Source organism: Sus scrofa, chromosome 1 (genome assembly GCF_054392235.1).
Source record: "Sus scrofa isolate SSC_HxYL_T2T_F1_AM1 chromosome 1, Sscrofa_HxYL_maternal_Yorkshire_Landrace_v2.0, whole genome shotgun sequence".
Taxonomy (NCBI): domain Eukaryota; kingdom Metazoa; phylum Chordata; class Mammalia; order Artiodactyla; family Suidae; genus Sus; species Sus scrofa.
Genome location: NC_139383.1, coordinates 236,566,357 through 236,581,073, shown reverse-complemented (window position 1 = coordinate 236,581,073; position 14,717 = coordinate 236,566,357). Strand labels below are relative to the sequence as shown.

At 40.2% G+C, this 14,717-nt stretch overlaps 2 protein-coding genes across 14 annotated transcripts in view; one reads left to right on the top strand and one right to left on the bottom strand.

Annotated features, from left to right (window-relative positions):
* The window catches only part of TMC1 (transmembrane channel like 1), a 397,188-nt gene extending 395,264 nt beyond the window's left edge, over positions 1 to 1,924 (bottom strand). For 8 of the 12 annotated variants that reach the window (XR_014841737.1, XR_014841739.1, XR_014841738.1 and 5 more), the window contains exon 1: positions 1,210 to 1,924. The gene's annotated coding sequence lies outside the window, so the exon portion shown is untranslated. The remainder of the gene's footprint in view (positions 1 to 1,209) is intronic. The other 4 variants (XR_014841744.1, XR_014841740.1, XM_085018974.1 and 1 more) reach the window with 1 other exon arrangement.
* Positions 1,925 to 2,103: 179 nt separating this feature from the next.
* ZFAND5 (zinc finger AN1-type containing 5) lies at positions 2,104 to 12,928 on the top strand. Of its 2 annotated transcripts, XM_021102003.2 has the most exons (6): positions 2,104 to 2,619; positions 6,762 to 6,921; positions 7,370 to 7,481; positions 8,105 to 8,208; positions 10,288 to 10,413; positions 11,114 to 12,759. In XM_021102003.2, the coding sequence occupies exons 2-6, from the start codon at positions 6,771 to 6,773 to the stop codon at positions 11,260 to 11,262; spliced, it is 642 nt and encodes a 213-aa protein (XP_020957662.1). In that variant the 5' UTR covers positions 2,104 to 2,619; positions 6,762 to 6,770; the 3' UTR covers positions 11,263 to 12,759.
* The last annotated feature ends 1,789 nt before the right edge of the window (positions 12,929 to 14,717 follow it).

The following is a 14,717-nucleotide window of genomic DNA, read 5'->3' as shown; positions in this document are numbered from 1 at the left end:
ATCCCCAACCCATTGATAGAGGCCAGGGGTCGAACCCGCAACCTCATGCTTCCTAGTTGGATTCATTTCCACTGCGCCACAACAGGAACTCCCAGATTTTGTATTTCTAACAAGTGCCCAAGTGATACTGATGCTGCTGGTGTATGGTCCACACTTTGAGAACAACTAGGGTAGTTGCTGCAACAGTAACTTGCTAAAAATAGGCTCAATATCAAGTACATTCCTGTTAGAAACAACCTTACAGAGAAAATTATGATTGGCTGAGAAGGTGCTACATAATATATATTATGCAATACCTTATTAAATAACCAGCTTGTTTTATTACTTTGTTGGTTTTTTTCTTTCAATCATGCTTCTTCAAGAATTATCTTGTTCCACTTTTTAACAACTAAAATGGATGTGTGTGGGGGGAAGAATTTCCAAGTTACTTTTGTCCTAAGAATCACCTCCACTATTTCCCTGTCCTTCAGTGCCTCAAGAGAGTCACTTATCCTCTTTCATCATTATTCACTTATCTTTGAAAATGGCTATATAGTACCTATCTCGGTGAACTGCTGTGAGGATTTAACGAGACCCTAAATGAAAAATCTTAGCCCTGAAAATGGCCTGTAAATGGCAGCTGCTCTGCTTTTACTAATTTGTCTACATCAAGAAAGTAAATTTCCTGGGACCAATATCCGAAACTACTTACATCTTCAACACATTAACTGCCTGTAGCAATAACTCCAAGTTGTAAAGAAAATGGTCAGTTACATTCTAGGGATTCAGCTTACTGTGGCAGAAAGCGGTCTGATTTGGAAACGTTGGCAAAGTGCATCAGGACAACATTCTCCCAGACAAAATTATAAATCAGAATCACCTGGATCATTACTTCAACTTCAAAGTCCCAGATAACCAAAACTACTTCCAAGGGAGAAGCTTAGGTGATTATTTAAAGGTAAATAATTACTCCAGGTGGATTTTTCTGATCAGCAAGTTTGGGAAACAAGGAAGGGACCTACCTCTCCATTTTAATGGTGGCTATCAGAAGGCCTAAAAACCGTTTCTATTTATTCATTAGGCCATTGTTTACTACAAAATTTTCGTAAGTCCCTTTCTGTGTTACTAATTTTGGTCTTCTGAGTTGAACTAAAGTCACCTGGAGAGGTCAGCTGCACGTGGGATTTTTTTGTTGCTGCTTTGAAAAGGTTCTGTTTTTAGTTAACTCACCCTTTCAAACTAGTCAGGGCCTGTGCCTCATTTCTGAATTGCCCCCTCTTGAATTTCCTCCTGCAACGCCTTCTTTTTGATCTCTCCCTCAGGTCTAGCTTGTTTGGCCCTTCTTTTCTTGAGTAGAACATTTGGTGCTTTCCCAGTTCGAGACGCTTTGCTGGAATAGCCAATTTCCAGGGATTTTACAGGCTGGCCAAAACAGTTTGTTCAGAACAACAACGCCGACGCGCGGGGCGGAGGACTGGCAGCCAGTGAGGCCAAGCATTTCCTGACTCTGCACAACCACCCGTGACCTTGGGCGTGCAAGAGAGCCAGCGCCGCCTGCCCTGCTCCTTCCCGACAGCAACAAGGCAACGCTCAAGCTGTACTTTAGAACCGAAAAGGTGTGGGAGGGAACTGGACGGGGAAGCGTCATAAAGAGGCGAGGAGACCCAGAGGCTATAGAGCAGTTCATTTTCTGAGGCGAATCCTTCTACCTCTTTCTCCAGGGGTGGGGGAAGGGGGAGTAAGGAGGAAAGGGAAATGTCTGCCAAGGGGTCGAGACAAAGCGTGAGAACTGAGATGGCGAAAAGCAGGCTCGACTGAGAAAATCAGAAGGCGAGACGCTGAGGGCGGATAATCAGGTTAAAAATAGAAACGCGTCCTCCACCGGTCTAACTCCTACCAGCTCCGCCCGGAGGCCGGCAGCCCGGCCAGTGACTCGGCTCCGCGCAACTGCAGAGCGGTCAAGCTCGGCCCCTCCTCCCCGACCGGGTGACTGGAGTGAGAGGCGCGGCGACGGGCACGTGACGTCATCGCGCTCCCGGCGCCGCCGGCGCCGTCGGGGTTTTCGATGACGCACAGACCCCGCCCCCTCCCTCCCTCTTTCCCTCAGAGCCGGAGCGCCGGCAGGAGAGAACGCGTCAGTGAGCTGGAGCGCAGATCTGTCTGCATCTCAGTTTTGGGCTTGTAGCTCCCGGGAACAGCGCAGCTTCCTCGGTGGTAGAAGAAGCATCCGAGAGCGCCATCCGCGGGCCCTTGCGGCGCCCAGGCCTAGCTGCGCGCGCCCGGCTCGCCCTCGGAGTCTGCCCAACCCGCCGCTGGTGGAGGCGTGAGGCGACGACGGGTGAGCGCCGAAAGCTGCCTTAGCCGCCGCGGCCTTCGGTCCTCCCTCCGCCTCCTCTGTCCCCCCGCCCCGCGCCGCTTCCCTCCTCCCACTTCCCGAGCTCCGGCGTGTCCCGGCCACGCTCACTGCTGCTGCGGGAACAAAGAAGGACCCCGCGGCGGCGGCGGCGGCGGCGCAACCTCCTGCGGCTCCGACCGGCCCGCGGCTGCGGCTCCAAGGCACCCGACTCGCCTATCCCTGAGGGCTCGGACCGGCCCCACCGCGCCGGTGTCGCGCGCGAGCCCGGCTCCTGGCCCCGCAGGGTGAGTGGTGTGGAGGGGAGGCAGGGCTCCCGGCTGTTCGTCCCGGGCTGGTGGTGGGAGCGGAGGACTGGGGTGCCGTAGACCTCCGGCGAAACCCTAGCGGCCGGCGGCGTCCGGGGGAGGGGAGCCCGCCCGCCAGTTCAGGAAGCACAAAGACGAAGGCGTCATCGTGTCGTCGTGGCCGGAGACCCGGTTCCCTGCCTCCGGTTCAGTCGCACTCGCACGGCCGTGGAAACAATGCCTGGCGTGCGGCCTCGGGGTTTCGGGCTCCGGGCCTCCCTCAAGTCCACCCCGGCCGTCTTCGGCGGTGGCGCCCGGCGTGGGCGGCCTGACCAGGAAAGACAAAGAAATGGTGGCGGCGGCGGCGCCCCTGGCCCCTTGCCTTCCTCACCACCCCCCATCTCCACCTCCTCGGAGGAGCAGTTGAGGGTCGGGGGGTCGGCGCAGGACAGGCTGGGTGAGGGGCCGGCCTGGCCTGCGGAGCTGCTGTTATGCATGACTCAGTGGTTTTTGAAGAAGGCCCTGATGGGCTCTCCTGAGTGAGGCCTTCTCTTGGAGGGTCATAGGGGTATGGGTGGAGGACCAGTGGGACCCGAACTTGTTCTGAAATCGCCGAACATTAGGTGAGGGGGCCTTCTCTGTCGTGGTGTTTCAGTTTTACCGGTGTCGCTGCGTTTCTCAACCAAGATCTCTTTCATGAAGGAAGTGGAGCACCTACTCCTTTGTTTCATGCATTTAGGCTGGTGAACGTGAAATTCTTTGCTCGCTTTACACGCACTGTGGAGCTGTTTTGGGGAAAAGCTGGGATTACCTTGATTGATTTAGCGTCTCCGAAGAATCTGGTCTGACATATTAGGGTAAAGGAGTATATAGGTCACGGAGCCACTGTCCTTAAACTTGGCCATTTAGGTAATTTGCAGGCTTTAAAAAAAAAAAAACTAAATGAATTTTATTTTACTTCTTTTTAAAAGTAGGATTTCAGAACTTTATTGGTGAAAACATTGCATTTTTTTTTCAGGTTTTTCCCACAAAAATGTCGTCCTCAAAAGATTTTTTTATTCCTTCCCCCCCACCCCCCAGGCCCGATATTAAGCCTGAAAAGGAACCTTTTAAAAATCACACTAACCTCCATTTGGCAAGAGGGAACTGAGATCTGGAAAGTAAGGGCTCGCCCAAGGTCACTGGCTTACTTAGAGGTAGATTAGAGACTAGAACTCCTGGTCTCGACTCCAAGTGGGTGGGCACTTCTAATGTCTTTTAACATTTTGTGCACCAGAAGTGTAAAATTTTTTACATTCATATTGGCGGCTGGGAGATTTTCAGTTACATGCCCTATATGCCGTAGTCTTTTTGATTTGTTTTTTAGGTGTGAATTAGAGGTAACCAAAGTTGTAAAAATAGGCATTTCAGCTATAAAAACTATAAAAATTAACAATTTAGCTATACCTGATAGAGCTGACACATGAATGCTTAAGTTTCTAACAATTTAAAGGGTATTAAATAATAATGGTATATGTATTATTCTAAAATGCTGCCAAGTTTGGGAAACACAGTGCTTCATCCCCCAAACCCACCTCAAAAAATAAATACCTTCAACCAGGATTCTTTTTGCCTTGATGCTGGCTTCGCTGTCCTTGCTTTTTATAAACAACCCTGGCCATTTTAGCTTCATGAGTGATTAATGATGGTTGCATCTTCTGGCTTGAATTTGACATTGTTCTTTACCCTTCCCTATGTTAGAAAAACTGTAGCAACCTTAATGACATCCTTTTGGTGTGTTTTCTATATTACGTTGGATATATGAATGCTGCATCCTTAGTTTTGGGGGTTGTGTAGGAGTTAGCAGGCTCTGAGATATAAATAGAAGCTGATTTCAGAGGCCCCTGTTGACTAGGCTTTATGTGAGAGCCTCCATCCAGCTCAGCCTGTCACATTGCAGCCTTGTGACAGGCTGAAGCGCTCCCCCCCATGTGATCTAAGCTTCTGAGAAATATTAAGGCAAGCTGTGCACATGTGATGGCATTTAAATGCTGGCTTTGAGGGGGGGTAAAAATTACGGATGGGAATCCTTGTAGAAGACTAAAGTCTTGGTGTCTCCTGTCTCAGAATTTGGAGGCTATTTATAAGTGAATTGAAAGTAGATGTGTTTTCTGAAGAAGGATACAAGTAATTTTGCATGTGAAATAATAAGATTCCCCCAGCCCCATTTATATAAAAAAAAAATAAGATTTTAAGAATCAGGTTAGCTAATATTAATACTGGTTGACTTTAGGTCAATTTACTTCTAAAGCCTCTGTAAGATGAATCTAGAAGTTAGTATAGAAAGTGAGCTAGCTAGCATTAAACTGGCTTCGAGGAATAATCCTACTTTTTGTGTAAGGCAAAAAGATTCACATACTTTGCATGGTGGGCATGCAAATAAATACACAATTTATTATTTGAAGCATTTTTTTGCACATGTTAGTACTTAAACCTAGTTGAAAGTGTTTATTAATAAACTTCATAAGTTATGTTGAAATGTTTATACTACCCTGCTCCAAAATGAGTCAGCTAAATTCCACTTGCTATTTAAAGAGACAGTATCAACTAAATTAGTACTATTGTCTGAAGTAAGTTGCAAATATCGGTCACTCCATACAAGCTTGATTGGCTTGAAATATTTTCAAGTTTGAACCAAGGTGTCTTTTTTGCTGACAAAAGGAAAGATGACTGTCCCGTTTAAATGCTTTAGGGAATAATTGTCACGATTCTGGCCAGGTTAAATTTGATTAGTCTGCTTCTCCCTTTTTTATAATTTTAGTAAGAAGTGTTAATACTCATTAAAACATAAGTAAAGAGAGTATCCTAGTATGTGGTGGTTGGAAAAGCCATGAGATTCTAGGAAATAGCAAGCTCTAGCTTTTGAAGTACTTCCGTGCACTTATCTGAAATGTTCATAACTTAAAAATGACCTCATTGTCAACATTAAGGTACATTTAAATGACAGGGACCATAAGTTAATAGCACAATATCTTCCCTTTGATTAAAAATGCTCTGAAATAAGTTTTTTTGTACATTCATACACATTTCAAGGTGACACAGGAACTCTCCAGTTTTTTTTCGTTTATTAAATGTTTATGTTCTGTTAACTCAGGAAAATTGTACTGAATTTAGCAAAACATTACTGTATTTGTGCTAATTTTAACAAGGCTTCTGGAAAAGCAAGGGTATGTTTGTTTGCTGTGTAAAGGTCTTTCTGGTAACCTAACATTAAATACCAGCCATCACTAAAGTGGTGTATTTATTTTGCTTCATTTTGCTTTATTGTAATTGGCAAGTTTGAAAAGAATTCATTATTTTCTGGTATAAGAAAGACAAGCACTTGTAAAAGTTTTAATAGAACCCTTGGCTGAGCAGTAAATCTATGGCTGATAATTTTGTGCATTGCAGGTTTCTAGACACTGATTTTAAAGTATACGTAGACCTAGATTTCACATGTCAAAGGAAGAAGGAAAGGAATTTCCTAAGCAGCTGACACCTAAATTCTTTGTTAAAGAGCTTCACTTTTTGGTGCCAAAGTAATAGAAAGAGATGATCTATCAGCTCTTTTCAGTCTTCTGTAAAGGTGTTGGAGCATTTTAAAAGTACAGATGCTCTGCATCAGAGAATTGTTGAATTACTAGTGGACCCAACTTTTAGGTGTTAGATTTAAGAAGTCTTTAGAGCTACCTCCAATATACAGCCAATTTAAAGAACCACTAACAGATACCATGAGTCATTAATTAATTGTCATTATTTGAAATGATATGCCTGTAGTGCACTAGAGCAGAAAGTGATTTAAAGATACTAATTGCCCAAATTGATTTAAACATAATTCTGATCCAGAAGTGTGACCTTTTCAGAAATTAAAACACTGATAGGTAAAATAAAAAAATTAATTGTAATGTTTAATGAGAAATTTCTTTTATTCTGAAGAATGTAAAGTCATAATAAATTATTAGCAATCTGCAGTTCATGTCCATTGTTTCATAAGTGCAACAAAATATTCAAAATTTAGCTTATTTTTTAAGAATAACAAGGTACAGTGGCAACTCACTAATTTAATGATTTTATTGTTTTACTATATGCTAGTTTCTAAAATTTTGTTTTTGTTTTGTTTATAGCAGAAAAATATGGCTCAGGAGACTAACCAGACCCCAGGGCCCATGCTGTGTAGTACAGGATGTGGCTTTTATGGGAATCCTAGGACAAATGGAATGTGTTCTGTTTGCTACAAAGAACATCTTCAGAGACAGCAGAATAGTGGCAGAATGAGTCCAATGGGTAAGTTGTTTCCAAGGAATAACCCATTTGAAGAATTGGTGGACAGAAAATAGAGACCCAAGAATTGGGGACTAAGACTGAGAATGCTCAAAGTCCCAGGAGAGAAGACCCAAGAAAAGCTTGAAATTTAAAGCAACAGCCCAAGTACTTGGCATGGCTGGCTACATGAGGAATGAGTGACTGTCTACAAGCATCTTCTAGTAGCTTTTTCTCTTTTTTTTTTCTTTTTTTTTATGTTTTGTTTTATTCTTAAGTTCGCTGGATATGACATTTTACATATATATACACATATATATTTGTTTGGCTGTCATTTGAGTGTAGGGCTCTGCAATACAGTGAAAGTGCTTAAGTGGCTAACCTGATTAAATGCAAGTATTTGTTACTTATTAATAGTTTTCATAGTGTTTATAGTGTTGTTTTGTTGCTTAACAATCCTTTTTTTAAATAGGGACAGCTAGTGGCTCCAACAGTCCTACCTCAGATTCTGCATCTGTACAAAGAGCAGATGCTAGTTTAAACAACTGTGAAGGTGCTGCTGGCAGCACATCTGAAAAATCAAGGTAAGATTGAATGTTTCAGGGTTTTCGTGATAAAACAGGGAAGAAATAAAGATAACTATAACATCATAATTATGAATGTTAATAAATTGTAAGGATGTTAATACATTAGATGTCCTTGGCTTTGCGTCTGTTGCATAATTGGGGATTCCAGTGTCCTTTAATATGACCTTGTAGGTCATTGAGTAAAGATATGTATTATAACACATTCCAGAACGACTTTAAGGATACTATGTTGAGAATGCTGTGCTTTTATTTGCTTGTAATTCAGGTATAGGGATTGTAGAAAATGAGAGTATGGTAGACTGTATTGTCGTGCTACACAAAGCATTTTGGCAAAGCTGCCCCTTTTGCCCTTAAACAAACTACAGGCACAGCTAAAAATTTCTAGTTGGCTGTAATAATAGAACATCATAACCTATACAAATATGCAGACTTGTTTTGTGAGCCATTTATCAAATTGCTTTCCTTAGTCTCAACTATTTGCGCTGGGTATCCTTTTTAGATTATTTAGCTCCATTTGATCCTATTGAAAATAATATATGATTTAAATTGAACTGACAACTTATTACCTCGCAAAGAAGTACCCTTAACATCTTGAAAAATGTTTGCTTGAACTCAAATAGAAATGTGCCTGTGGCTGCCTTGCCTGTAACTCAGCAAATGACCGAAATGAGCATTTCAAGAGAGGACAAAATAACTACCCCGAAAACAGAGGTGTCAGAGCCAGGTATGCTTTTCATTTAATACTAGTTCAGTTCTGGATTTGGTACTGTAAGGAAGGGTTGGTGGGGGGAAATTCTTGTCTTCCCATTGAAGGACCAAAGAGGAGAGAGAGTTATAAAATATAGGCCAAGCAAACCATTATCTTGAAAGTACCTTGAAGTGTAAAATAGTAGTCGCTCTTAAATCTTCTCTCCCTCCTCCCCATAATCCACTCCCACACGTGCAAATCAGCCAAGTTTATAATATGAAGACTGGACATGTTAAGAATTTGATAAACTTAAAAGATAGTTTACCAGTATATTTTAAAGGTATCTAAATCATTGAATGTATTCATAAACAGAAGAGATTATATAAATTAAATTCTAGAGCCGTGAAGAAAAATTTAGTAATCAAAAGCATTAACTCAGTCTGGTATTGTAAATATTATAGAAATTACTCAAGCAAAAGAATATACTGGACACAAAAGAAACTTTGAAGCTAAAGAAATATTAGGTCCCTGTGGGAATTTAAAACTCAGCGTGGAAAGGCATTTTAGTTTTCATTAGATAGTGACTGAGTCTGTGCTTAATTTGGATAGCATGACTCTCCAAAACCATTCTAGCAGAAAGTGCTCTAATATTGCCAGAAGTTTGACTTGTTTGAATTAACTGTGCTGGACCCTAGAACAACCGTCTATGTACTGTATGGGCACATAGTTCATTTGATCATTATTTCCTAGTACAGTATTGACTGAACACAGTGTAAAACTTTATTGTGAAAAAATAGTGTCAGTGACTATATTATCTGCTTTGAGCTTACTTTTGCTAACATTAGCTAGCCAAGCCTATGTGAACCATATCAATCGCAATTAATAAAAGGATGAAAATTCTTAAGGTGGACAAGTCAATCCATATTTAGTATTTTGAAATGACTTCCTTCCTTCTGAAAAACTGACCAAAATGGTGTTTGTAGGGCTTTTGTTCTGTTTGGGATTTGGGGGGCTTTTTGTTTTGTTTTGTTTTTTTCCACAAAATGAGTCTGACCTTAGAACTGTACTCTTGGATTAGATCTGTAGCTATTTATTCATTTATTATTTTTTAGTAGGCATTCTGTAGTTCAGTTTTCTTTGTCTTTTCTATATCATTTTTCTCTTAACCCTCCTTCCCTGTATGTCTTAAGACTGTCCGATTCCTTAGTAGTCTAAAGTAAGGAGTTCCTGTTGTGGCTCAGTAATGTAAACCCTACTAGTATGTATCTGTGAGGATGCTAATTCGATCCCTGACCTTGCTCAGTAGTTAAGGATCTGGCATTGCTGTGGCTGTGGTATAGACTGGCAACTGCAGCCAATTTGGTGCCTCGCCTGGTAACTTCCATATGCTGCAGGTGCAGTCCTTAAAAAAAAAGCAAAATGAATAAGTAAATAAAATGAAAGCTTCACTAGGACTTAAATTGTCCTAGAGACAGTGCTTCCTAAGCTTTCAAGGTTTTTTTTTTTTTAATATCTTCAAGGTTTTTTTACATGAGTGCTTTATATATAGAGCACTTATTGAAATGGCAAAATAATTATTGTGGAACTTTGAGATGGGAAGTTAATTAGGGATAAATGATTTGAGTTTTACTTGTTGAAATTTGCTGGGTTTGTCTACAGTTTTTTTCCTACCAATATAAAACCAAAATGGCTATAGCTAAGTACCTCAGAAGTTGACAACCCTATATACTGAGTAATAATGAATTTGAACTACCCTAATTAAGTTTGCATATAGGCAATTGCAGTATGGAAAAACTGAGCCAATGACCACATCTCTTAGGTCTTAAAACTTAGGGTTTTTCTTCCCAGTATAAGCTGTTAAGAGTGAGTTTAAAGGAATTTGAATTGAGTGATAATCTAATAAAATATACAGAAACAAGTGGTATTATGTTAATTGGCAAGAAATTCTCAGAATTGATACTAAAGTAGGAGATTTCATTTAAAGTACATGCTTTCAAGAAAGAATTCTTAAGTACTTTCACAAGAATCTTACCAGTTTTAATTGTTTGCTTTTTTTGCTTAGATAATAGCCAGTGAACTCTGGACAAGTTTCTAATTTTTACCCTTGTTTTATAGTTGTCACTCAACCCAGTCCATCAGTTTCTCAGCCCAGTACTTCTCAAAGTGAAGAAAAAGCTCCTGAGTTGCCCAAACCAAAGAAGAACAGATGTTTCATGTGCAGAAAGAAAGTTGGCCTTACAGGTATTAAAGAACACATAAGACCATGTATATTTTACTGCTAGGATTTAACAAGGAGCTCCTGGTTACTGCCTAAGGGGTTGTTCAGTCTTACATGTAAAACAAAATGCCCAGCTTTGAAGAATAGAAAGTATCCAGAGTAGACTAGAAGAACGGACCATGAGAAGTTTGATTTCCATTGGTGTCTCTAATCATATGAAACCCTTTCCTAACTTCAGGCCTTCTATGTTTCCTTTATTGGATTGATAGAAATTCATCCTTGTTGATTCTTTCCTTTGTTTTCCTAGGGAAAAAGTGGCTGAATTAAACAGTAAGCACCTAGTTTGAACCAAGCACAAAATGTTCTAGGTACTTTTGTTTCCTTTAAATCTTAGGACTGTATGGTTGTCTTTTCTTACGTTTCACTTGAGGAAACATTACCCAGTTAACATAGGTAGGACTAAGATTTTAATCCAGGTCAGCCTCCAACTCCAGAGCCTGTGTAATTTCTATCCTGTATGATACCTCCAGGTGTTTATGGAAGGATAGTTTTTCACCATGTCAGAGAAGGTCAAGAGCACTCTCAAGATTTAAAGTGACAGACTGTTTCATGTTGCAGAAAGCCATGAAAATCTGGTCCTTTTCTGTAGTGATTAATGCTTTTTTTTTTTTTTTTTAATTGCTAGAAGTTCCCAAGTGACTCTCCTTCCTTTTGTATATACAGGGTTTGACTGCCGATGTGGAAATTTGTTTTGTGGACTTCACCGTTACTCTGACAAGCACAACTGTCCGTATGATTACAAAGCAGAAGCTGCAGCAAAAATCAGGAAAGAGAATCCAGTTGTTGTGGCTGAAAAAATCCAGAGAATATAAATTACTACTTGTGAAGAGACTGATACTTTTGTTTTTATTTTAATATATCGTAGGAAAACATTAAAGAGCAGATGCATGGCCATTTTCCTTTGATGTTCTCCAGAGTTTTACTTTACACTTGTCTGTCTTACAATTGATATTTTAGGATGTTTGGGTGTTTGTTACAGGCAGAATTGGATAGATACAGCCCTACAAAATGTATATGCCCTCCCCTGAATAAAATTGGATGAAAATCTGCACAGCAAATTGAAATACACAGATAATAGGGACTACATTTAGTTCCCTTGTGCCAAACAATACATGAAATATCTGCATGTTTGCAGCATATCTGCCTTTGGGAATGTAATCAAGGTATAACCTTTGGCTAGTGTTATGTGCCTGTATTTTTTTTAAAAATGGTACACCAGAAAAGGACTGGCAGTCTACTTCTACCATAGTTAAACTTCACCCTGTTAATTTCCACATGTCCTTTGGAAGCGGGAAGAAAGCTATAAAGAGGATCAGACCTTTCATGAAACCATGCGGTGCCATATGTAAGCCTGGTTAATTGGTCTTCTAAAAAGCTGTCAAATGAGACATTGTGAAAGGTATAATCGCAACTGGTTATAAAAAGTAAAACACTTCAAGCCAACAGGGTCTTGAGCTATCTTTGAAGCTTATTGTGCTGGCCTGCACCAGAAGATGTCTGCATTACTCATTGCTAAAAATGTTGTGTAGCACAGAACTGCACTAGGATTAATTTGTTTACAAGAAGAAATTAAAACTCTACGTTTGGTTTTCACATAACAGCAACTCTATTGAGTAACATGCATCTGAATTTTAAGTTGCAAAGGTATCTGAATAGTTAATTTTTCATGTGCATCTTTTGTTGAATGTTTTGGTTCAAGAAAGAATGTTTAAAGCTTTTTTAAAGACTTCAGTTCTTAATGTAACTGTACCCTTCTGCATGGAAAATCATAACCAACATGGCTGCAGTAGACTTCTTAGTGGTATCCAGCACCACTTGCAGAGGGCTGCTTTATCATATTAATTGTACTTGGGTGTAGGACTCTAGTGTTCTTGGGTGTATTGCATGGGCTGCATTATCTACAGCATTGTACAATAACAACTAGAAGAGGCAGTATACTTCACTGATGCTTGTCTGGTAATATCACTTCTGTGTTATAATGGAAGGTTTTTTGTGATGTATGAAACTTGTGTTTTTTATATATAAATGAGTATAGTTAGATTAGTGTCGTGGTAATGCCTGTTTTCATTTGTAAATAGTTAAGTATGTACACGAGGCACTACTTCTGATTTATTGCAGTGTTCCGTCTTAGTTTTTACTTTTATTCTTAAAGCATTCAGTTTTGCTTTCAATTTTATGTACCTTAGTTCTGAGTTAGATCTGCAGATGTGTACAGATAGTTCATATTTATGTATTGCACATAATCATGCTCTTCAGCATTGATGCTATATTGTATTATGTAAATAATAAAAGCCATGTACAGAGGGAAACCTCCACTTGTTCATTGGGTTTTTAAGCCATAGTTAGTAATTCTAAAGGGGGATAATTAGAAAATGTTTCATATTGAACTTCTTAGTTGCGTATGTAGACATATGGTTGTTGCATGGTTGTCTTGTAATTTTTTTTCCCATTGCCATCCTTGAACATGATATATTCAAGTGAGAACCATGAGATAAGTGGTGTGAAACATTTTAAGTGTGGCACATAATTGTTCAATCCTCCTACCTCCAGCTTCCTCCCCCCCCTTTTTTCCTTTATAAATGACACTTTAGGCATGACAGTTTGTGTACAAAAACAGGCACCGGTTTTTTGTTTGGAGTTTGGTTCTAATGTTGAGATGGATCTGTGGGCTTGGTCTTTGCAGATGTCATGTGAGTCAGTAAAGAAAAAGGAGTAACAGTGACATGCTGATTCAAGTCTGCAACCTATACAGCAGCAGACCATGGTAACGCTGGATCCTTAACCCATTGGGTGAAGCCAGGAATCAAACCCACATCCTCATGGATACTAGTTGGGTTCTTAAACTGCTGAGCCATGACGGGAACTCCAAGAGAATATTGAATCACAATCAAGTTGAAAATTATGGTATTTAGAAGGCAAACAAATGTATTCATTTTTCCCCTCTCAGTGCTACCTCTACTAATCAATCACATTTGCTTGATAAATTTTTCAATCTTAAGGTTTTGAAATCAGGGAGTGTTGGGGATAAAGAAGACAAGATGGAGGACCTTGAACTTAACTGGTCTAATGGTCTTTGAAATAAGTAGTGAGATTGTGATGATGTTACCATAATCATTTCATTAATTTAGGACGTTTTTGGACCCAAGGGTTTAATTTGTCAGGAACATTAGTTGGAGAGAGGGAATCAAGGTTTGTAAAGACAGCTCAGAAGATTCAATTCTACCTAGACCCCTGTATTTGAACCTGAATGTTTCTCAGGTGAGACTCTAAATGGGCTCTACCTTTGGAATGTGCACTGAAATACAAAACATTTAAAGAATATACCGTATTTCTCCTTAAGTAGGTTAACATGGCACATCCCTACTCCAGAAATGTTTTGAGAAGGACCATGATGATTTGTATTAGTTATATGGGCTAGGGCTAGTCCTTTTATAAAATTTATATTTCAGTGGGCATTACCTGCAAAACTAGGAACTCTGGTTTGGGCTGTAGTTGGATTCCCACAATGTGAACTTGCAAAGGGAAAAAAATTTTTACAGCTGCACTTGCAGTGTATGGAAGTTCTGGGCTAGGGGACATGTTGGAGCTGCAGCCAAAGCCTACACAGCAACACCAGATCTGAGCCACATCTGTGACATAACCATAGCTTGTGGCAACATAGGATCTTTAACCCATTGAGCCACAGACTCAGAAAAAAATTTTTGAATGGTATGGCATAGTGGTAAAGAAGATAATGGACCCTGGAACCAGGCTTCATTTGTAAGTAGAGGTGGTAATAATGCCTGGCACATAGTAAGTCCTTCCTATTAAATTTTTTAAGAGCCTAATTTTTTTAGAGTTTTAGGTTCACAGCAAAATTGAGAGGCAAGTACAGAGATTTCCCATGTACACTCTCCCCCACACAAATAGGTCCATTAATATCTACCACAAGAGTTGCCTCATAATTACCGAAAGTCTGTAGTTCAGTGTTGGTATTTTCTCTAGGTGTCTTCTATCAGTTTGGAGGAATCTATAGCGATATATATCCATGATCATATTATCATGCAGAGTATTTTCATTGCCCTAAAAATCTGTTTCTTCACTCTAACCCCTGACAATCACTGATCTTATTTCCTCCATAATTTTGCCTTTTCCAGGATGTCATCATAAATGGAATCACACAGTATGTATATAACCTTTTGAGATGGCTTCTTTCACTTAATATTCACTGAAGTTTCCTCCATATCTTCATGGCTCGATACCTCATTTCTCTTTAGTGTTGAGTAAC